We start from the raw sequence: 23,584 nt of genomic DNA, 5'->3' as shown, positions 1-23,584 counted from the left end.
GTGGTGTTCTCTGACCTTGACATATGTAGGGTTGTGTGAACTGTTTACATGGCTAGTGTTACTCAGTGGTGTTCTCTGACCTTGACATATGTAGGGTTGTATTAACTGTTTAAATGGCTAGTGTTACTCAGTGGTGTTCTCTGACCTTGACATATGTAGGGTTGTGTGAACTGTTTAAATGGCTAGTGTTACTCAGTGGTGTTCTCTGACCTTGACATATGTAGGGTTGTATTAACTGTTTACATGGCTAGTGTTACTCAGTGGTGTTCTCTAACCTTGACATATGTAGGGTTGTATTAACTGTTTACATGGCTAGTGTTACTCAGTGGTGTCCTCTGACCTTGACATATGTAGGGTTGTGTTAACTGTTTACATGGCTAGTGTTACTCGTGGTGTTCTCTAACCTTGACATATGTAGGGTTGTATTAACTGTTTACATGACTAGTGTTACTCAGTGGTGTTCTCTAACCTTGACATATGTAGGGTTGTATTAACTGTTTACATGGCTAGTGTTACTCAGTGGTGTCCTCTGACCTTGACATGTGTAGGGTTGTATTAACTGTTTACATGGCTAGTGTTACTCAGTGGTGTTCTCTGACCTTGACATATGTAGGGTTGTGTTAACTGGCTAGATGGCTAGTGTTAAATGGCTAGTGTTACTCAATGTTTCCCTCTGAGAGCTCCCGAGTGGCGCAGCGGTCTAAGGCACTGCATCTCATTGCAAGAGGTGTCACTACAGACCCTGGTTCAATTCCAGGCTGTATCACAACTGGCTGTGATTGGGAGTCACATAGGGTGGTGCACAATTGGCCCAGTGTCATCTTGGTTTGGCCAGGGTAGGCTGTCATTATAAATAAGGATTTGTTCTTAACTGACTTGCCTAGTTAAATAAAGGTAAACAAATATTTACCTTGACATATGGCCTATATGTGTGATGTCATCATTTGGAAAATACATAATCATGTACATATCAATAATGGTGATAGAGGGCCATCTGTTCTTTCCTCAATATATGATCAGTATGTTTGTTCTTCTGTTTCAGGCCGGCCGCATCGACCCCCAACACCCCAAAGTGTGTGGCCACCAAGGTAATGTCCTGGACATCAAATGGAATCCCTTCTTTGAAAACATCATAGCTTCCTGCTCTGAAGATTCCTCTGTAAGTGCACACATACACACACAGTAAACTGCTGTTTCTGCTGACTCATTGACTGTGCAGCTACAGTTGAAGTTGGAAGTTATCATACACCTTAGCCAAATACATTTACACTCTGTTTTTCACAATTCCTGACATTTAATCCTAGTAAAAATTCTGAGGTCAGTTAGGATCACCACTTTATTTTAAGAATGTGAAATGTCAGAATAATAGTAGAGAGAATGATTTATTTCAGCTTTTATTTCTTTCATCACATTCCCAGTGGGTCAGAAGTTTACATACACTCAGTATTTGGTAGCACTGCCTTTAAGTTGTTTAACTTGGGTCAAACGTTTTGGGTAGGCTTCCACAAGCTTCCACAATAAGTTGGGTGAATTTTGGCCCATTCCTCCTGACAGAGCTGGTGTAACTGAGTCAGATTTGTAGGCCTCCTTGCTCTCACACGCTTTTTCAGTTCTGCCCACAAATTTTCTATGGGATTGAGATCAGGGCTTTGTGATGGACACTCCAGTACCTTGACTTTGTTGTCCTGAAGCCATTTTGCCACAACTTTGTTAGTATGCTTGGGGCCATTGTCCATTTGGAAGACCCATTTGTGACAAAGCTTTAACTTCCTGACTGATGTCTTGAGATGTTGCTTCAATATATCCACATTATTTTTCTCCCTCATGATGCCATCTATTTTGTGAAGTGCACCAGTCCCTCCTGCAGCAAAGCACTCCCACAACATGATGCTGCCACCCCCGTGCTTCACGGTTGGGATGGTGTTCTTTGACTTGCAAGCCTCCCCCTTTTTCCTCCAAACATAACGATGGTCATTATGGCCAAACAGTTCTATTTTTGTTTCATCAGACCAGAAGACATTTCTCCAAAAAGTACGATCTTTGTCCCCATGTGCAGTTGCAAACTGTAGTCTAGCTTTTTTATGGCCGTTTCGGAGCAGTGGCTTCTTCCTTGCTGAGCGGCCTTTCAGGTTATGTCGATATAGGACTCATTTTACTGTGGAAATAGATACTTTTGTACCTGTTTCCTCCAGCCTCTTCACAAGGTCCTTTGCTGTTATTCTGGGATTAATTTGCACTTTTTGCAGCAAAGTATGTTCATCTCCTGGAGACAGAATGTGTCTCCTTCTTGAGTGGTATGACAGCTGCGTGGTCCCATGGTGTTTATACTTACGTACTATTGTTTGTACAGATGAACATGGTACCTTCAGGCGTTTGGAAATTGCTCCCAAGGATGAACCAGACTTGTGGAGGTCTACAATTTTTTTTCTGAAGTCTTGGCTGATTTCTTTTGATTTTCCCATGATGTCAAGCAAAGAGGCACTGAGTTTGAAGGTGGGCCTTGAAATACATCCACAGGTACACCTCCAATTGACTCAAATGAGGTCAATTAGCCTATCAGAAGCTTCTAAAGCCATGACATAATTTTCTGGAATTTTCAAGCTGTTTAAAGGCACAGTCAACTTAGTGTATGTAAACTTCTGAACCACTTGAATTGTGATACAGTGAATTATAAGTGAAATAATCTGTCTATAAACAATTATTGGAAAATGACTTGTTTCATGCACAAAGTAGATGTCCTAACCGATTTGCCAAAACTATAGTTTATTAACAAGAAATATGTGGAGTGGTTGAAAAACTAGTTTTAATGGCTCCAACCTAAGTGTATGTAAACTCCCGACTTCAACTGTATGTTAGTTCTGCGTCCCGTAGAACTTTCACCTATTATAGGATAATCTCCTCAGTACAACACAGAGCTCCATTACTGAGCTCCATTACTGAGCTCCCTCACAGAGCTCCCTCACAGAGCTCCCTCACAGAGCTCCCTCACAGAACTCCCTCACCGAGCTCCATCACTGAGCTCCCTCACAGAGCTCCCTCACAGAGCTACATCACAGAGCTACTTAACAGAGCTCCCTCACAGAGCTCCATCACAGAGCTACTTAACAGAGCTCCCTCACAGAGCCCCGTCACAGAGTTCCCTCACAGAGCTCCATCACAGATTATATGGTCTATTTTCCATCAAGTATACAGCAGCTCGCTATGCTGACATCTTCAATACACACATAAAAACTGTCAATCTGATCACAAATAGGATCATGATTACATTGGAGAGACGAGTATATGACTGGCTAAAGTATCAAAGGTCTAAACGTTAGGTTGACATTGAAGTACCAAAGGTACTCTAACAAAGAATGAAACAGTAATTCAAATGAATTTTGTGAATTTATTTACTAAAGATTAGATATATGCTAATTGTGTTTGTGTGTGTTCGTGTGTGTGTGTGTGTGTGTGTGTGTGTGTGTGTGTGTGTGTGTGTGTGTGTGTGTGTGTGTGTGTGTGTGTGTGTGTGTGTGTGTGTGTGTGTGTGTGTGTGTGTGTGTGTGTGTGTGTGTGTGTGCCAGGTACGAGTATGGGAGATCCCAGAGGGAGGGCTGAGGCGGAATATGACAGAGGCCATGATGGAGCTGTATGGACACAGCAGGCGTGTGGGCCTCATCGAGTGGCACCCCACCAGCAGTGGAATCCTCTTCAGTGCTGGCTATGACTATAAGGTATCATCACAGATCACTGGCTATGACTATAAGGTATCATCACAGATCACTGGCTACGACTATAAGGTATCATCACAGATCACTGGCTATGACTATAAGGTATCATCACAGATCACTAGCTATGACTATAAGGTATCATCACAGATCACTGGCTATGACTATAAGGTATCATCACAGATCACTGGCTATGACTATAAGGTATCATCACAGATCACTGGCTATGACTATAAGGTATCACCACAGATCACTGGCTATGACTATAAGGTATCATCACAGATCACTGGCTACGACTATAAGGTATCATCACAGATCACTGGCTACGACTATAAGGTATCATCACAGATCACTGGCTATGACTGTAAGGTATCATCACAGATCACTGGCTACGACTGTAAGGTATCATCACAGATCACTGGCTACGACTGTAAGGTATCATCACAGATCACTGGCTATGACTATAAGGTATCATCACAGATCACTGGCTATGACTGTAAGGTATCACCACAGATCACTGGCTATGACTGTAAGGTATCACCACAGATCACTAGCTATGACTATAAGGTATCACCACAGATCACTGGCTACGACTGTAAGGTATCATCACAGATCACTGGCTACGACTGTAAGGTATCACCACAGATCACTGGCTATGACTATAAGGTATCATCACAGATCACTGGCTACGAATGTAAGGTATACACAACAGGGTCATATTCATTAGTGCACATCATAGCACAACATAACAAAACTAATTGTAATAGTACAAACTAAAATAAAATGTGTTTTTATTGGAGTTCAGGGGTAGTCTTTCCCCATTTCACTCCCTTTTCTTCAAAGATCAGATATGATCTAAGATAAGATCAGAACTGACAGTTGATATGATTCCCTGTCTGTCCCATCCAGATCCTGATCTGGAACCTGGAGATAGGTGAGCCGGTGAAGATGATCGACTGTCACTCTGACGTCATCGTGTGTATGTCCTTCAACACAGACGGCAGCCTGCTGGCGACCAGCTGTAAAGACAGGAAGCTGCGTGTCATCGAGCCGCGCTCCGGGAGAGTCTTACAGGTCAGTCTTACAGCAAGCAGAGAATTTTTCACTATTTGCCTCCTTCACAGAGACAAGGTTTCACTATTTACCTCCTTCACAGAGACAAGGTTTCACTATTTACCTCCTTCACAGAGACAAGGTTTCCCTATTTACTTCCTTTACAGAGAAAGTTTCACTATTTGCCTCCTTCACAGAGACAAGGTTTCACTATTTGCCTCCTTCACAGAGACAAGGTTTTACTATTTGCCTCCTTCACAGAGACAAGGTTTCACTATTTATCTCCTTCACAGAGACAAGGTTTCACTATTTGCCTCCACAGAGACAAGGTTTCACTATTTACCTCCTTCACAGAGACAAGGTTTCACTATTTGCCTCCCTCACAGAGACAAGGTTTCACTATTTGCCTCCTTCACAGAGACAAGGTTTCACTATTTACCTCCTTCGCAGAGACAAGGTTTCACTATTTGCCTCCTTCACAGAGACAAGGTTTCACTATTTACCTCCTTCACAGAGACAAGGTTTCACTATTTACCTCCCTCACAGAGTACATATAAAAAAGTGAATATAATGCCCCATTGAGGTAGAGTATCTGTGTGTTTGTTCCCCACATTTAGTGTGAATATAATATCCCATTACAGTAGAGTCTCTGTGTGTTTGTTCCCCACATTTAGAGTGAATATAATACCCCATTACAGTAGAGTCTCTGTGTGTTTGTTCCCCACGTTTAGAGTGAATATAATGCCCCATTACAGTAGAGTCTCTGTGTGTTTGTTCCCCACGTTTAGAGTGAATATAATGTCCAATTACAGTAGAGTATCTGTGTGATTGTTCCCCACATTTAGAGTGAATATAATGCCCCATTACAGTAGAGTATCTGTGTGATTGTTCCCCACATTTAGAGTGAATATAATGCCCCATTACAGTAGAGTCTCTGTGTGTTTGTTCCCCACATTTAGAGTGAATATAATGTCCAATTACAGTAGAGTCTCTGTGTGATTGTTCCCCACATTTAGAGTGAGTATAATGCCCCATTACAGTAGAGTCTCTGTGTGTTTGTTCCCCACATTTAGAGTGAATATAATGTCCAATTACAGTAGAGTCTCTGTGTGTTTGTTCCCCACATTTAGAGTGAATATAATGCCCCATTACAGTAGAGTATCTGTGTGATTGTTCCCCATATTTAGAGTGAATATAATGCCCCATTACAGTAGAGTCTCTGTGTGATTGTTCCCCACATTTAGAGTGAATATAATGTCCCATTACAGTAGAGTCTCTGTGTGATTGTTCCCCACCAGCACGCCAGCTGTAAGAACCACAGGGTGAACAGAGTGGTGTTTCTAGGCAACATGAAGAGGCTGCTGACGACAGGTGTGTCCCGGTGGAACACCAGACAGATTGCACTGTGGGATCAGGTGAGGCAGCCGGGGACCCCTGCTGGGATGTGGGGCTGTATGTGTCCATGTGTGTGTGTGTGTGTGTGTGCGTGTGTGCGTGTGTGTGTGTGTGTGTGTGTGTGTGTGTGTGTGTGTGTGTGTGTGTGTGTGTGTGTGTGTGTGTGTGCGTACATGCGTGCGTGTGTGTGTGTGTATGTGTGCAACTGCACTTGTGTGTATATCCTCAATTAAGGATTGTGTGTCCTCAAGCGTGTGTGTGTTCAGGAACAATGTCTGATCCGTGTGTGTGTGTGTGTGTGTGTGTGTGTGTGTGTGTGTGTGTGTGTGTGTGTGTGTGTGTGTGTGTGTGTGTGTGTGTGTGTGTGTGTGTGTGTGTGTGTGTGTGTGTGTGTGTGTGTGTGTGTTTTGTCCCACAGGAGGACCTGTCTATGCCCATGGTAGAAGAGGAGATAGACGGTCTCTCAGGGCTGCTGTTTCCTTTCTATGATGCAGACACACACATGCTGTACCTGGCAGGAAAGGTGAGCACTACCCCTTACACAACACAATGTTCAGTGTGAAAATCAGTGTGGACTCATGTAGTGGATCTTTTTTTAAAGAGAAATTAGTCATTTGATTGGTTTAGGTAGATGTGAGACGTCATTTGATTGGTTTAGGTAGATGTGAGACCATAGTGTATCCAAAACGTTAACTCGTTAACCAAAAAGATTCTTAAATAGTATTTTACATTCCCTGATTCAATGATGGTATTCCCTTTCTGTTTCACCAACAACCCCTGTCAGTAACAGTGAAGGTAAAACATATATGTAAATGTATTGGAAGACATCTGGGTCAGATAGCAAACAAATACATCCATTCCATTCCCAGGGCGATGGCAACATCCGTTACTATGAGATCACCACAGAGAAGCCCTACCTGCAGTATCTCATGGAGTTCCGCTCCCCTGCCCCACAGAAAGGTCTTGGTAAGTGACAGACTCACCGGGGGCCGACCCTTACAGACAGAGATCCAAACGGGTTTGGGTTTGTTTGCTCAGCCACATCTTAGCTTTCATTCAGTGATGTTGTTGCTCTTTTTCTGAGTGAAAAATAATGTTTGAAAAATCTATGGAAATGTCATCAATGATTTTAAAAAGTCATGTTATACAGTAACATAACTATGGTGATATCTAAGGTAATGTTATACAGTAGCAGGACTATGGCGATGTCTAAGGTAATGTTATACAGTAACATCACTATGGTAATGTCTAAGGTAATGTTATACAGTAGCAGGACAATTGTGATGTCTAAGGTAATGTTATGCAGTAACATCACTATGGTGATGTCTAAGGTAATGTTATACAGTAACATCACTATGGTGATGTCTAAGGTAATGTTATACAGTAACATCACTATGGTGATGTCTAAGGTAATGTTATACAGTAACATCACTATGGTGATGTCTAAGGTAATGTTATACAGTAACATCACTATGGTGATGTCTAAGGTAATGTTATACAGTAACATCACTATGGTGATGTCTAAGGTAATGTTATACAGTAGCAGGACTATGGTGATGTCTAAGGTAATGTTATACAGTAACATCACTATGGTGATGTCTAAGGTAATGTTATACAGTAGCAGGACTATGGTGATGTCTAAGGTAATGTTATACAGTAACATCACTATGGTGATGTCTAAGGTAATGTTATACAGTAACATCACTATGGTGATGTCTAAGGTAATGTTATACAGTAGCATAACTATGGTGATGTCTAAGGTAATGTTATACAGTAACATCACTATGGTGATGTCTAAGGTAATGTTATACAGTAGCAGGACTATGGTGATGTCTAAGGTAATGTTATACAGTAGCAGGACGATGGAGATGTCTAAGGTAATGTTATACAGTAACATCACTATGGTGATGTCTAAGGTAATGTTATACAGTAACATCACTATGGTGATGTCTAAGGTAATGTTATACAGTAACATCACTATGGTGATGTCTAAGGTAATGTTATACAGTAACATCACTATGGTGATGTCTAAGGTAATGTTATACAGTAGCATCACTATGGTGATGTCTAAGGTAATGTTATACAGTAGCAGGATTATGGTGATGTCTAAGGTAATGTTATACAGTAACATCACTATGGTGATGTCTAAGGTAATGTTATACAGTAACATCACTATGGTGATGTCTAAGGTAATGTTATACAGTAACATAACTATGGTGATGTCTAAGGTAATGTTATACAGTAGCAGGACGATGGTGATGTCTAAGGTAGTGTTATACAGTAACATCACTATGGTGATGTCTAAGGTAATGTTATACAGTAGCAGGACTATGGTGATGTCTAAGGTAATGTTATACAGTAACATCACTATGGCGATGTCTAAGGTAATGTTATACAGTAACATCACTATAGTGATGTCTAAGGTAATGTTATACAGTAACATCACTAAGGTAATGTTATACAGTAACATCACTATGGTGATGTCTAATTTAATGTTATACAGTAGCAGGACTATGGTGATATCTAAGGTAATGTTATACAGTAACATCACTAAGGTAATGTTATACAGTAGCAGGACTATGGTGATATCTAAGGTAATGTTATACAGTAACATCACTAAGGTAATGTTATACAGTAGCAGGACTATGGTGATATCTAAGGTAATGTTATACAGTAACATCACTAAGGTAATGTTATACAGTAGCAGGACTATGGTGATATCTAAGGTAATGTTATACAGTAACATCACTAAGGTAATGTTATACAGTAGCAGGACTATGGTGATGTCTAAGGTACCTCCATTCCCTCCTCAGGTGTGATGCCTAAGCATGGGCTGGACGTCACGGCCTGCGAGGTGTTTCGGTTCTACAAGCTGGTGACGCTGAAGGGGCTGATCGAGCCAATCTCCATGATAGTACCAAGGAGGGTCAGTGTCAGTGGGGATGCCCTCCTCCCTCTCACTTCATATAGCAGTGTTTCTCAATCCATTCCCGGAAAGACCTTAGGGTGTGTGCACATATTTGTTACAGCCCTGCACTAACACACCTCATTCATCTAATCCAGGGCAGTTGAATCCGATTGAATGTTGAATCAGTGCAGGGTCGGAACAAACATGTGCACCCTTGGGAAGAAACAGAGATCTTAAAGTATTGGAACATGCTCTCAGTCTGTCTCTCCTGGTGTTGCAGTCAGAGACGTACCAGGAGGACATCTATCCGATGACGGCAGGGACCGAGCCTGCCCTCTCAGCCAATGACTGGTTGAGTGGTATCAACCGAGGTACCGTGCATGTGTCTTTAGTTTGAATGTTCAGTACACCTTATGATATAGTCCTAGTAGTGGGAGAGGAAATGTTTACATCAATATATAGTGTGTGTGTAGTGTACATAGCACTTTTCATGAAGTTCGTGTGTGTGTGTGTGTGTGTGTGTGTGTGTGTGTGTGTGTGTGTGTGTGTGTGTGTGTGTGTGTGTGTGTGTGTGTGTGTGTGTGTGTGTGTGTGTGTGTGTGTGTGTGTGTGTGTGTGTGTGTGTAGACCCAGTGTTAATGTCCCTAAAGAAGGGTTACCAGAAGCCCAACCAGCTGGTGTTCAAGGCACCGGTGAAGGAAAAGAAAGGTGTGGTGGTCAACGGCATTGACCTGCTGGAAAACGTGCCACCCAGGACAGAGAACGAGGTGTGTTCATCAGATAACTGTGGATGGAGGTGTGGGTGGGTGAATGGATAAATGAAAAGAAAAGGGAGAGAAGGAAGAAGGTTGGTGACTGAGTGTATTAAACACTACTTGGAATGGGGTGCAAATGCTCAAATAACTTCCTGAGCACAATTACAAACTATGGTCTATAGCCTGTTATCTTTGTGGACCTGTTCCACTCTATTCTGTAGTTCCTGGGGATGTTCTTCCGGTTGCTATGTGACCCTGATCCCTCTATTCTGTAGTTCCTGGGGATGTTCTTCCGGTTGCTATGTGACCCTGATCCCTCTATTCTGTAGTTCCTGGGGATGTTCTTCAGGTTGCTATGTGACCCTGATCCCTCTATTCTGTAGTTCCTGGGGATGTTCTTCAGGTTGCTATGTGACCCTGATCCCTCTATTCTGTAGTTCCTGGGGATGTTCTTCAGGACGCTATGTGACCCTGATCCCTCTGTTCTATTCTGTAGTTCCTGGGGATGTTCTTCAGGTTGCTATGTGACCCTGATCCCTCTGTTCTGTTCTGTAGCTACTGAGGATGTTCTTCAGGCAGCAGGAGGAGCTGAGAAAGCTGAAGGAGGAGCTGAACACCAAGGACGTTAAAATACGCCAGCTGGAGCTGGAACTCAACAACCTGAGGAACGTCAGCCCCGTTGGAAACAATGTCTGACCTCTGACCTCTAGCTTATGGCACCACCATCACCACCATGCCACGTCCAGCGTCCTCCCTCCCTTTCATTGTGTATCATTTGTACTTCCTGTTGCAATTGATAATGTAATAGCCACCGGATAATGTAAAGACTGATTATAACGGTTGTGTAACAATTTTTGTTATCGATAATGTAATCATATTGACATCACTGTTAAATCCCTCAATTGATAACATAATAACCAACTGGTAATGTAATTTATTGTTATAAGATTTTTGTTATAAGATTGATGTATCCTGATATCCGGTTTGGTTTCATTATGATTAGTTATTACATCATCAGTCGCAATACACCCCTCCCCCCTACTGCAGAGCACCATCAGTGTATCCCCGGGGTCCTCACACCCCACCTGCCATGTCATGCCCCTCTGAGTCCACGTGGCAAAGCCTTTGTCATCACCCAGAAATGCCACCCCCAAATCCTCCAACCTCCACCCTGCCATCACCAGAGACTACTCTGGGGAAAGAGATTGACTCCCCCCTTCTACCCCAATCCTCCCCCATGGCCTATCCACTGCAAACCAACTCACAGCAAAGCTGCAACATCTCAACCTCCCAATGGAAGAGTCTTCTACTAGTTCCAACTACTGTGGATGATGAGTTTTACAGGGACATGAATGAAGATGAGTTTTACAGGGACATGAATGAGGATGATGAGTTTTACAGGGACATGAATGAGGTGTATTTCAAGACAGTTTTTTTTCTTCATCTCTCCTAAGAATGTGTTGTCTGTAAAAAGCTGCAGCTCTGGCTCAGACTGGCATACAGCAACCCAAATGTAGTCCTAATGGGCAGTTTGTCTGTCGCCTCAGTCATTATCTTTAGGAGAAGTTTTGTTGGAAAATGTATTATTGTTACTATTTATTTGTTATATTTGATGTTTTTAGCTAACTCTTTATGCAGAAACATTCATCTCATGTCTTTAGGAGAAATCGTGGTCATGAAAATGATGGCTGACACACTTGTGATTGAATTATGTTTTCACCCAAATGGTGGCAATTTGTAAGTATACTCAAACAGATCCTGTATTTTCTAGATTGAATCGACACAATACTCAAATCTGGTCAATTGGAATATTAGTCAACATGAAATTAGGTTATGTACGTAACAGTACATCAAACTGAAATATTAATACAATATTTGTCTTTATACCTTTCAGTTATGAATATTCTATTTAAGAAAGTTACCCCCATTGTTAATCTGAGGTATTCCACATGATCCATTCCACTCAAGTTAAGACTCTGATACTTCCTGCAGATCAGGTTACCTATACTATACCTCTACAGATTAATCATTATTTGTACCATTGTCATAATATTGTCATAATCGGTAACATACTCTGCAGGGGTTGACTGACTAAATGAATGAAACAACAATATTACTTACACAAGGTAATTATTTACATCTTTACCCCTAACATATACCTTGTAAAGACCCCCCCTCAAATGTTATACTGCAATAGTGTGTCCTTATCCAATGAAGACACCTAGCAAACAAATGTAGGTACAGTAGCGTGGTTGCCAGGTGTTACATTTTGCTTTAGCCAACTCCTCTGGCATTCATTGTCGTGCCATATGGACATTGGAGAATTTGCCTTAAGCTCTTACAGGTGTGGGTGGCTAGCACCGGACTATAGGCACAGCGCCCTGTGTGCATCTAGTCTGGCAACAGTGAAGGTGAACATGGTGGATAAGGTCAGGTCAGCCCGTAGAGAATGACAGAGGTCTCAAGTGGCCTAAAGGAGGGGATTCACAGTGTGTTTCACTGTGAAGACGCAGCAGTATGCAAGGTGAGTGAAAAGCACTGCAGTATTGTTTGAATGGGAGAATAACTAACCATTTGGTGGAGATGATGATGATGGCCTATAGGTGTAGTAAATACTGGTCGACAACCATCTAAATGCCTAATTGTACTATGTGCTGATGAAACTGTGCAGAATGACAATTCTCTCAGAAAGACAGAACATTGTACTGTGTCAGTTAGCCTATAATACATCCTGTTTCACCTCATTGATCTACAAGTCCCAACAACTAATATCAATCTGTCAAGTTAATACAATGAGTGGATAAACCAGATCATTCCCTTTTAGCATGAACTACCTGGGCTCTCCACATGATGTCAGTAGTAGGCTACAGTACATTAGGAAGCAGGTACAACGTAGCACAAACATCTGGGATTTTCAAAAATGCTGTCAACCATTAGATGACGATGTAAGCAATTCAAAAAGATCACAAACCACAACTTGTATAAAAAAAAAAATATTTATTGAAGTGAAAGGGAGAAAATCAAAAGTTTGTCTCATGGTAAGGTATTAGCTTTGATGACAGTGGGTTGAACATGTAAGGGGAACATGACTGAGGTAGGCCTATCTGACCATGAACTGCCCTATGGTTTAAGAAAAGAAAATGCAAAAGGTGTTTTCTTTGCACATTGCCCAGCGGTGTATTATATAGGTGGGGAACGAATATGGATTTGAAGAGTTGGACAGCAATAACAAATTTGGATTCAGTGAGTATTTCTGTGAATATAATTTGGTGAAAATGGAAATCGTGTACCAGATTCAATTAGTCTACTTTAGGTACGGCTGCACAGATACTCAATATCTTACTACAGTTCATCGTTACAATTAATTAAGTGTAAATGTCTGCCATTATCAAAGAGTAATAGAAAGAAAATAGATTTGGTCAGTATTTACAAATAACACGTAATTTCCGAACTATCAAAGCTAGGGGTCAAGGAGAAACATTCTGACAAGGGCAGACATTCTTTACTGTGTTTAAAAGACGGCCTGTATACAGGCCACTCCAAGAATGTTTAAACACCCTTTCCATAATGAAAACAGCACATATAATGATATACGGATGACACCACAAAACACTTAATGTACACTGAAAAGAAAAAGACACTGAATAAGAAAAGGGTATAGGAAACTGTCATACTTGAAATCCAGTAGTCGACTTTAAAATCTATTTCAGACATGCATTTCTAAAAAGGTTTTTTGGTAGTTTGTCTCTTTAAATACATAAATCATCATCAGAAATCTGTTTACACAGAAGGTATCAATATCACTGAGAAGACAAAACCTTTACAAAGGTTAGAGCTAATAATATTGGACTTTTACGAAATGTTCTCTTCTGCCCTTCCAGTGGTTTGCAGGGGACAGATATGAGTAGAATACAAGGAATCAAAAAGTACAACAAAATATATAAGAAAAAAATAATCAAACTTGTTTCCTTACACCAACCCTTTACCCAGCTGGCCCATGACACTACCCATGCCTACTGCGATATATGACAACGGACAAATACAGAGGGGTGGGAGGGGACAGGGAATACAAGGTTAAAACAGTCTGATCAGAACATAGCTTGGTGGTGAGCACATCGTCAGTCGTCTTCCTCCTCCTCTGCTTCCTCGTCTAGATCCCTTTTCCTCTTCAGACCTCGCTCCTCTTCTAGGAAAACAAAAGGCAATGGTCACGTTCAACAGGAAAGCATTCAGTATGGTTTAAGTAGACGTGTTATTTTAAAAATCAGTCCCAACATTAAAGCTACACACGGTATTGTGACCATGCGCATTTGGTGACAGCAGTGAGATTCCACCACACTCACCTTCATTGTCCTCATCACTCTCCTTGCCGTCCAACTCCTCCTCTTCCTCCTAAGAGGAGACAAATGCAGATCAAAATCTCCCTTGTCATGTGCCCTGGGTCATATTCAAATAATGATGTCACAGTGCAGTGGTTGAGATGCACCGTCGGGGGGGGGGGGGGACCAGGTATTTGCTGGTTTAGAAAACATCAGCCCAGTCTGCATCACTTTAAGGTAGGTATAAGATCATTTTGTGTGGCCCTTTTTTCATGTATTTTTATTGTAAATCATTGAACTTATCTTGCAGGCGTCGATCAAGATAAAAGTATCATTGAACTTATCATGCAGGCGTCGATCAAGATAAAAGTATCATTGCAGCCCCATCCTCAAAGTCTCACCTCTCCACTTAGGTCCTCCTCTTCCTCTTCTTCCTCATCGTCATCATCCTCTTTTCTTGGTGGGGCGTCTTCATCCTCATCCTCCTCCTCCTCCTCGTCTACCTCTGCAGTTGAAAATAGAATTAGCCTATTAAGGTGATCAAAAAATGCATAAGGGCCACTACAAAGTTACAATAGTTATAATGCAATTCATTCACTGCAGCCACTTGGTAGAATACCGTTGTTACAAAAGGAAACATTGAACATCATCATGAACATAGTTACCATTAGAAAAACACAGAGATCATGTCAGAGCTCTATGGGTGCATATCCATTTTTCAAATCACAGCCCAATCAGAATATTATTTACCAACATTTTAAATAGTATGGATCTGTCTTAAATCGTACCATCACTGTCATCATCATCATCCAGTCCCTCCACATAGGCCTCTGCGTCCGAATCTGGCGCCTCCTTGTCGTCTTTGTCATAGCCGTCAAGGTACGTCAACTGGGGGAGGAGCTTGAACACATTGTCTCTGTAGTCGTTGAGGTTGGTCACCTCACAGTTGAACAAGTCTAAGCTTTTGAGGGTCTCTAATTTTTTCTGTGAAAGAAGAGAAGTCTTGCTGATGAAATATGAATATTTAGGCTTTGTTTGTTTTCTTTAATACTGACTACTCCAACTAGATAAAAAAATACACTATGGGGGTTTAGTTGCGAATTGTTTACCTCAAAGCTTTACATAAGCTTTACATAAGTTATGGAGGTACATTTGATGAATGAGGTATTTTCTGGACAATGTCATGTCCATTTAGGGTTCCCTTTCAGACCCAATAGCACCTTGAGACAAGAGTTCAGTATAGTGTATATAGACACAGAGCTACTATGTTGTCATGACACCCGCTGCATACCAGAGGTTCTATCGTGCTGAGGTCTTTAATTTTGTTGCCACTGAGGTTTAGGTGTGTGAGGTTTGGGCATTTCTCCGCCAGTACTTCCAGCCCACCTGAGATCCTGTTGTCACTGAGTTCAAGCTGAGGAGAAAATAATGCAACAACTGTATGAGCAGAGTAATCATAACAGCACATCCATAAAACACATGTTCACCAAACTGCACAAAGTGGTAATAGCATGGCAACAATAATACTTTAAAAAAATAAAAAAATAACTTTTTTCAGCTTGTTCAGCTTCGGCAAGTTGGAGACCGACGTCAGCCCAACGTTGATTGTGCTTAGAAATTCCAACTCTTCAAATTCATCTGTGAGGCCCTCAATTTTGCCTTCGTTTGAGCGGCAATTATCAAGCACCAGTTCTTTCACCTGGAAAACAAGAGGAATAGGAAACGTAAAGTGATTCTTTACTCCAAATCTCTAACTACAGTATGCCTGTCAGTCCATTTGAGGACAGTCCCAAAGCAATGGAGTCTGCATGAAGTGCATATCTGACACCAGAGGAGGCTGGTGGGAGGAGCAATAGGAGGACGGGCTCATTGGAATGGCCAGAACGCTATCAAACACATGGAATCCACATGTTTGACTCTGTTCCATTTATTCCATTCCAATGAGCCGGTCCTGCTATAGCTCCTCCCACCAGCCTCCTCTGACACCGGTCTGGTGCAGAAAGTGTCACATAACAGATGGTGTGTTGCTTGGGCTTTAATGAATTGATCATTTATGAAACATATTAGTCAGAATCTGGGTGGTAGTTTCAGGTAACTTGTTGTTCCACGGATCACTGTTTTGTAAATACATGGAGGTGATTTGTCACAGGAATGTACATGTAGTACATACACATTTAGATTGAACTCACATTAGACATATCTGATAAATATGATAGTAGCTTAGATAATAGCTTGTATCCTCCTCTGCAATTCACACAATGCAGACTAATGTTTTGCACAGGACTCACCCGGATTCTCATTAGTGTCCTAAGAGGACAATGATCAATATTAATATTTTAAAATTGGTGCTGCTGCTTGTATTCCATTGTCGTAGTCCCACAAATTAACCCAACCAGCTCATAGGCAAAACACAGACACCTCTGGTATATTACAATTAGGCATGAAAACAACTTCTGTTCACGGTTGAAATGAACATTATGCTGAGTGGACACCATTATATTATACCCTGGATTAGACCATCTGTGCTGCTGGTGAGAGCCAAACCCGAAAATTATGCACGTATTACGCACGTAACAAATTCGACTAAATAAGGGGCAAACCACGCACTATGATCGACGTGTGGGTGTATTTGTCGATTTTCATTGCTCTAAAAGCGAAAACAACCTGCTACGAGTCGTGCAATGGGTCATCAAGCGAGTAGGAGGGGCTGCCGATTAGAAGTTGGCTGGGTTGGCAGCGGGCGCAAGAAAACCAATCGTTACATTATGGTTTACTCATAAAGAGTTGACGATTTGGATTGTAGCCTACTGCAATATGTTTAAAGGTATGCAGGAAAAAGTTGTTATCGTTCGTGTTAAATGAACGCACAGCAATGTACACGGTATCTTCGATAGAAACCGTTGCCTTTGTTTCTCGGTAAAATGGCGGCTTGTCCTAGATCTTGAAACTGGAGCACCGCAGCCCGAAATTGCCTGTCGGTTTTTATGTGCTTAGCTTGACAGAAAATTATTCTCTATTGTTTGATACTGAAACCAGGATCAAACTCATCGTTTTTCAAGAGGGAATCCAAGCATACGTATAGCCTATGCAACCAAACGAGCCATAATGTAAAACATTAACATGCTTTTTTGATTCTTATTCGGCAGTAGTCTGTCAATCCATGATATTCTCTGAATGTGCACATTGTTTAGAATGAGCCGAGATGTTTCTTGACACGTGATAACCTGCACTAAAATCCTAGGACGGACAAAACCTTTTCATTGCGGTTTTAAATTAGTTGTGTAGGCTATGCACTTAATGTTACTAATACCTAGGCTATTATAACAAATACAAAAAGTAGGCCTGGCCTACCACGCACGGTAAATATAGCCTACCCAACGAACGATACACACGTCTATTTGACAGTCTAGGAATTAGCCTATCTTTGGATAAACAATCCGTACACAGACCATTGATCGGTTACCAAACCATTTCCAATAGGTATTGCCTGTGCTGCGTAATAAGTTGTGAGCGAGCAATCGCCAGGGTACAAAAATCAAGGACATTTTGTAGCTTATGCATGCGCTAAAATAGTAACGTTTAAAATGTATGAGAACTGACAATGAATTAGCTGAAGAGAGGCTATGAATGCGCCTTGTTGATGGGAAGGAAAGGGCGCGTTCAGGACTACAAAGTTACCATTAGGCAATATGGCTCACGCTTGCCTTTTAAAAATACAGATATGAAAATGAGGTGTATTGGTGCATTCTCACCAACTGCACTTTCAGACATGCTTCCTTCTAATCGTTTTAAGTTGGCTACGAAGTCTAGAGCGGCAATTACGGTGATAAATATCAGCAACAATGTAACAAACTGCTCCCGTGATGGCAACATTGCTAACTCGCGAAAAAAAACTTTGTAACCCTTTGCATATCACACTATCATTAAAACAATTGCAAACAATACGATCTCAACGTTAGCTTACATCAGATGGCGTGCGATTCCGCAATTCTAGATGAATTCTTTTCTTCATATCCATCTTGAGAAAACTAGTCCACCGATTTTATAAACCAAGTATACAGAAGTAAAAGTATTTTTTACTGAAATTGCAACTACTACTCCTTGAACAGACTGCTGTTGTTCATTCAAACTTGATCTCCTCGGTAGGCGGGAATGTGAGTTGGGATTGTCGTCACCATTGACCAATTACAATCGCCAACAAAAAGGGGGACAGGATTTACAAAAGATCACCCACCAATAAAAGGCGATTATAAGATTGGGTGGGGTTTTCTACACCATGTTTGGTTGTATGTTCAGTATTTAAGTTGACATCCAAAGTATATACACATCAACATGGAACTCTGTCTATCAGGATTTACTTAGCTCACAACTAAATAATGAAAATTGGCTTTACAGTGAGGATTCTCCTTAGCAATTAATTTAGATATTATTGTCAAAATGTTTCCTTAATTTTGAAGTAGGTTATGGACACCTTCAATGATGGGCTAATTACGCACACAGGTGCGGTGCTTAAAACCTTTCAATCGACGTTTTTGACATCTTCCTCATTTTATCATTGTGAGTGTCGGCGAGTCTGCTGCCAGACATCATTTTGGCATTGGGCCTCATAATTATTTAAGTACGCATTTATGCACTACACCCATGGAAAACTCAAAGTGCGGTTTCCCTACACAGGCTAATGAAGAACGAGCAGCATGCAACTGCGGCAACATCTGGTGACATGTAAGCCATAGTGGTTTATGCCTAGCCAAACTCCTTTTTTTTATATATCCAAGAATGTGTGGAATGCAGAATTGTTGCCACCAAGATTTATTGACACACCGAAACCACTCACACATTTAAAAAGTGGTCGCATCAGAGACCCCCATTGCCGCCATTACATGTGCACGATTGAGACAATGGTCTCACCACATATCCCAACCAGCTACTGCAATTGTGTAGGTAGGCTACAATAGGCTACATTGACTTCCGCATCCCTTATGAACCAACAATCATGCATTGGTGATGGAGAAAAACAAGGTCACCTGACTTGTCTACGCCGGCGCCATCTTGCCAGCAAAATGCAATACAGTGAAATGTAATTTATTGATGATTAAAACGAACAAAAATCATTAACATTACCTATCATTGAGGTCAGTTCTGTATGGCGCTCCGACATTGCTTTAAAAAGCATGGAAAACGTAAAGCTTTGCGCGCTACTAATTGTTTTTCTCAAATGCACCGACTTTGCTGGCTTGAGAGAACACATTTCATGAGAATCTGTCGCTCATGTCATGTACATTTCAGGTAATTTCGTTCTCGACAGTCTTCTTCCACTTTCCTGGCCAGTTTCCGCACCGTGCCTGCAGGATCATTTGGAACCATTTTTGGGTATTGCTGTTTGTCGCATTTGCCAGCACCATATTTCCGCTGGGTGTGTCCCTCTGACTATATGCCCTTGTTCTGCCTTGAATGTGAGAAGAGAACTGCATACTGCGTGTTTCTTGTGCGCAGAGCTGTTTTCCACGTCGCTCGACCTTTCCCGCAACCATCTCTCCCTCCCTTGCTCCGAATCGAGCTCAAACTCAAACATTTCCGCTTGAGACAAAGGGGATAGGCAGGCTAGTTTGTAGGAAAATAGCAACATCAGGTAACTCTATCAGGTCAGGTTGCTCTGATGATGTGTATACTTGTAGCAACTTATTATTATCATGCCATTTCATCGTAGCCTACTTTTGTAAATGCATTACAAAAAAAAGCCTACTTGCCTATGAAGAGGAGTGGCCGGCTTTGGTTACACAAGAGGAATATGTTGCTTAATATAGCTAACACGTATGTAGCTAAGGCTAAGCTGTAGCCAAACATTCTAGGCTTCTATTACTTAATAGTATAACTCCAGTAGGCTACTTTGTAAGAATTACCTTGTTACTACACAGGTATACAACAATTGGAGGAAATGTAAAGTACATTCACAGTCATACATAATGTAGCCTGTATGTTATCTTTATTTTGGTTTGACCTGAAACAACGTTACAGGAGTAGCCCCCTGGCACAATATGAATACAGGTTGAATGGTGGCCTAGAGTTAACAAATGAACATTTACGAGTAGTACGTGTGTATGAATGAAAGATGCCACTTCACAAATGTAATGTTTACATTCCAAAGGCCCAGATACATTGCAGTCCTTCCTCCTACCTAGCAGGTAATATAACTGAGTGGGATGTGGTCGTTTTGATTAAAGTTGATTCAGGACCTACACAAAGACAGTTTTGTAGCCTATAGGCCCATACTAAGAGCTTGGGATTACATAGGCCTAGTTGTCATGTTGCAACTAGCTTGACTAGATACATTTTTCTTCAATAAGCCTATCAAGCTCATGTATTCACATTTTGTTGAGTTCATTTAGGCTGTTCAGTCACAGCTGCACAGCTCTACACCATTGCCATCTAGTGGTGGATACAGTGCCTTGCCTACTTTATTTCTAAGTATGTGGCAGACAGGCAGCATTATGTAATTATTATAGATCAGCAGGGTATGAGATTTCTTAAATAAGAGCTGGAAACACCAGAAGGAAATGTGCCAGCCCAGTATGGCTGCAAGAGCACAACTTTAAATTGTTGGGGGTGACATAGCAATTATTTGTCTTTATTTAACCAGGCAAGTAATTTAAGAACAAATTCTTATTTACAATGACAGCCTACCCCGGCCAAACCCAGACGGTGCTGGGCCAATTGTGGGCTGCCCTATGGGACTTCCAACCACAGCCGGTTGTGATACAGCCTGGAATCGAAGCAGGGTCTGTAGTGACGCCTCTAGCACTGAGATGCAGTGCCTTAGACTGCTGCGCCACTCGGGAGCCCCTCTTCTGGTAAAATTATTTTACTACAACAGTATACTTTGTCAGGCCTCAATATGTTCAGAATTATTCTCTACCCTAAGGTTTTGAAGTTGACCTGCTGGCTTAAAAAATACTTTAAATGTAAAGCGGAAAAATTGAAATCCAGAAATCAGAGACATTTCATACATAAGGTTTAAAAAATAAACTATCTTTCACTTTGAAAGTATGTTGTCCTTTTTTATGCACTAGACCAGTGGTTCCTGACATTTGTACTGTACCACCAACTGAATTCTGCTCTGCCGGGAGTACCCCTGAAGTACCCTTTCATGTGCATTTTACTAGTAAGCCTATGGTCTCATGAGTCTTCTCAAGTACCCCCTGTGGATAGACCAGGTACCCCCAGGGGTCCTAGTAGCCTTGGTTGAGGACCACTGCACTAGACCATATGTAGGTAGTATTTCTATCCACTAGATGGAACCTTAGGGTTGAGAATAGTTCTGAACATATGGAGACCTGACAAAGTATAATGTTGTAGTAAAATCATTTGACCAGAAGAGGGGGGTGTTGATGAGGAAACAAGATTATGATGGACACATACCCCAAAAGTTTTTGAGGTGCTGACTAACGGAAACAGAAAAGTCACACACTATGTATAGTCTACTATCAAACATGTAATGTTGGTAACCAGTGAAAGTGAAGTGTTCTGCAAATTATTATTCAGTACATTTAGAAATGTCCAAGTAAATTACATATTGTAATATGATAAATTCTATACATGTAAACATTACGTTCTATGTCAGTAGATAAAGTTGCTTGATAATTTTGAGGCATAACACTAGATGTCACTTCCTTGTATATTTTGATGGTTATAACCTAAAGCATCAGTGGACTGTTTCTCATACCAACGTGGGGACCAGAGGGGGGGGTAATCTTGATGGAGTATCAGTGGACTGGTCCTCATACCAACGTGGGGACCAGAGTGGGGGGGGGGGGGGGGGGGGGGGTAATCTTGATGGAGTATCAGTGGACTGTTCCTTATACCGACATGGGGACCAGAGTGGGGAGGGGGGGTCATCTTGATGGAGTATCAATGGACTGGTCCTCATACCAACGTGGGGACCAGAGTGGGGAGGGGGGGTCATCTTGATGGAGTATCAGTGGACTGTTCCTCATACCAACACGGGGACCAGAGTGGGGAGGGGGGGGTCATCTTGATGGAGTATCAGTGGACTGGTCCTCATACCAACGTGGGGACCAGAGTGGGGAGGGGGGGTCATCTTGATGGAGTATCAGTGGACTGGTCCTCATACCAACGTGGGCTCCAGAGTTTGACTAAATGGCACAAAGATAATCAGAGGTTGCCGGTTTGAATCCCCAAGCTGATGGGGGAATCTGGAGGGTCCTTCAAAATCCCATGAGCTAACTACCGCCATTGTGCCCTTTAACCCCAAAACTGGTCCAGTCTGTCCCTGGTTCTGACCCCTACTTCTCTATGTGTATATACAGTACTGTATGTGTACGTCCACCTGGGAGAATGGGATATACAATAGACATTTCTGTTGCAAAATGGACCAGTAAAGTTCTCTTATAAGTGGAGGAGAAAATTCTCTCCGTCCACCACATGTATGGTAGCCTATATTTGAACTATTTGAATGTCCTACCAGGACAACAAATCGTCTGACCCCTATTTTGCTAAATAATTAGCTGAGGATCCTCTTCTGCTAAATTCAAGTGATGTGCATATCTGAGAACAATGGTAGGAGCCAGGAGAAGATTCTACGGATCACAGGGTAACTCAAGTTGCTCTACATTCATTATTCATATTAATTGATTCTGGCAGTTTTGAGGACAGTGCCTTGTAATGCAACACCCATGGAGGACAGGGATGAGAAATGCACACTAATTCCATTTGACATGCATACTAAAGAGCCCATTTAACAGTCACACGACAAACTTGCACACAAGACTCTAGTGAAAGGAAATGTACATCTTATAATACAATGGTTATAAACCCACTACCCCAGTGAATGTTGTTCAGTTCTCTTTGTTTAAGTTTATACATCTCCCTGTCACAGCTCAGGAGAAAACCCAGATGCAGACAGTTTCAAAGAAATAAAAGTTTATTCCAAAAAACGGGGGCAGGCAAACGACAGGTCAAGGGCAGGCAGAGGTCAGTAATCCAGAACAGAGTCCGAAAGGTACAGAACGGCAGGCAGGATGGTCAAAAACCAGGGAAAGCTGGAAAACAGGAACTAGTGCAAGACAGACACACGGAAAAACCACTGGTAGGCTTGACGAAACAAAACAAACTGGCGACAGACAGAGAACACAGGTATAAATACACTGGGGATAATGGGGAAGATGGGTGACACCTGGAGGGGGTGGAGATAAGCACACATACAGGTGAAACAGATCAGGGTGTACCCTGTCTCTCTCTCACTGTCTCACCCTGTCTTCGCTCTGTGTCGCTCTCTCTGTCTCACTCTTGCTCTCTCTGTCAAGCTGTGCTTTTTTGTCTCCCTCACCCTTCCCTGACATCCAGTCTCCTGAATACAGAGTAGGATTGTTGGAACATTAGTTGTGCTATTTATATTGAAGGGCTTCTCATGGTTAAGATGTTTTTTGACCT

At 41.7% G+C, this 23,584-nt stretch overlaps 2 protein-coding genes across 4 annotated transcripts in view; one reads left to right on the top strand and one right to left on the bottom strand.

Moving 5' to 3' along the window:
* The window catches only part of coro2ba (coronin, actin binding protein, 2Ba), a 77,962-nt gene extending 65,515 nt beyond the window's left edge, over positions 1-12,447 (top strand). For both annotated transcript variants that reach the window (XM_055921707.1, XM_055921708.1), the window contains exons 3-12: positions 1,043-1,159; positions 3,564-3,713; positions 4,617-4,781; positions 6,059-6,175; positions 6,574-6,678; positions 7,025-7,121; positions 8,969-9,081; positions 9,344-9,434; positions 9,691-9,830; positions 10,374-12,447. In XM_055921707.1, the coding sequence (XP_055777682.1) occupies positions 1,043-1,159; positions 3,564-3,713; positions 4,617-4,781; positions 6,059-6,175; positions 6,574-6,678; positions 7,025-7,121; positions 8,969-9,081; positions 9,344-9,434; positions 9,691-9,830; positions 10,374-10,514 (1,236 nt within the window). In that variant the 3' untranslated portion in view covers positions 10,515-12,447. The remainder of the gene's footprint in view (positions 1-1,042; positions 1,160-3,563; positions 3,714-4,616; positions 4,782-6,058; positions 6,176-6,573; positions 6,679-7,024; positions 7,122-8,968; positions 9,082-9,343; positions 9,435-9,690; positions 9,831-10,373) is intronic.
* A 354-nt stretch (positions 12,448-12,801) lies between these two features.
* On the bottom strand, positions 12,802-19,227 carry anp32a (acidic (leucine-rich) nuclear phosphoprotein 32 family, member A). 2 transcript variants are annotated; one of them, XM_055921710.1, is made up of 7 exons: positions 18,102-19,227; positions 15,687-15,836; positions 15,429-15,551; positions 14,926-15,121; positions 14,539-14,642; positions 14,162-14,210; positions 12,802-14,001 (listed from the first exon to the last, which is right to left on the bottom strand). In XM_055921710.1, the coding sequence occupies exons 1-7, from the start codon at positions 18,153-18,155 to the stop codon at positions 13,937-13,939; spliced, it is 741 nt and encodes a 246-aa protein (XP_055777685.1). In that variant the 5' UTR covers positions 18,156-19,227; the 3' UTR covers positions 12,802-13,936. The 2 variants fall into 2 exon arrangements, with proteins under 2 accessions (XP_055777685.1, XP_055777684.1); XM_055921709.1 differs by having other exon boundaries at positions 12,802-14,004; positions 18,102-19,225.
* Positions 19,228-23,584: the final 4,357 nt, after the last annotated feature.

The sequence above is a fragment of the Salvelinus fontinalis genome, chromosome 4 (genome assembly GCF_029448725.1).
Source record: "Salvelinus fontinalis isolate EN_2023a chromosome 4, ASM2944872v1, whole genome shotgun sequence".
In the NCBI taxonomy this organism is placed as follows: domain Eukaryota; kingdom Metazoa; phylum Chordata; class Actinopteri; order Salmoniformes; family Salmonidae; genus Salvelinus; species Salvelinus fontinalis.
This window is presented reverse-complemented; position numbering and strand designations above follow the sequence as displayed.

Excerpts from the sequence above, each read along its gene's own strand:
- anp32a (XM_055921709.1), bottom strand. The coding sequence starts at position 18,155 with ATGGATATGAAGAAAAGAATTCATCTAGAATTGCGGAATCGCACGCCA. Across the intron at positions 15,837-18,101 it reads GGAATCGCACGCCATCTGAT|GTGAAAGAACTGGTGCTTGA; the intron begins GTAAGCTAACGT and ends CTTGTTTTCCAG. Across the intron at positions 14,005-14,161 it reads GAGTGATGAGGACAATGAAG|AAGAGGAGCGAGGTCTGAAG; the intron begins GTGAGTGTGGTG and ends TTGTTTTCCTAG.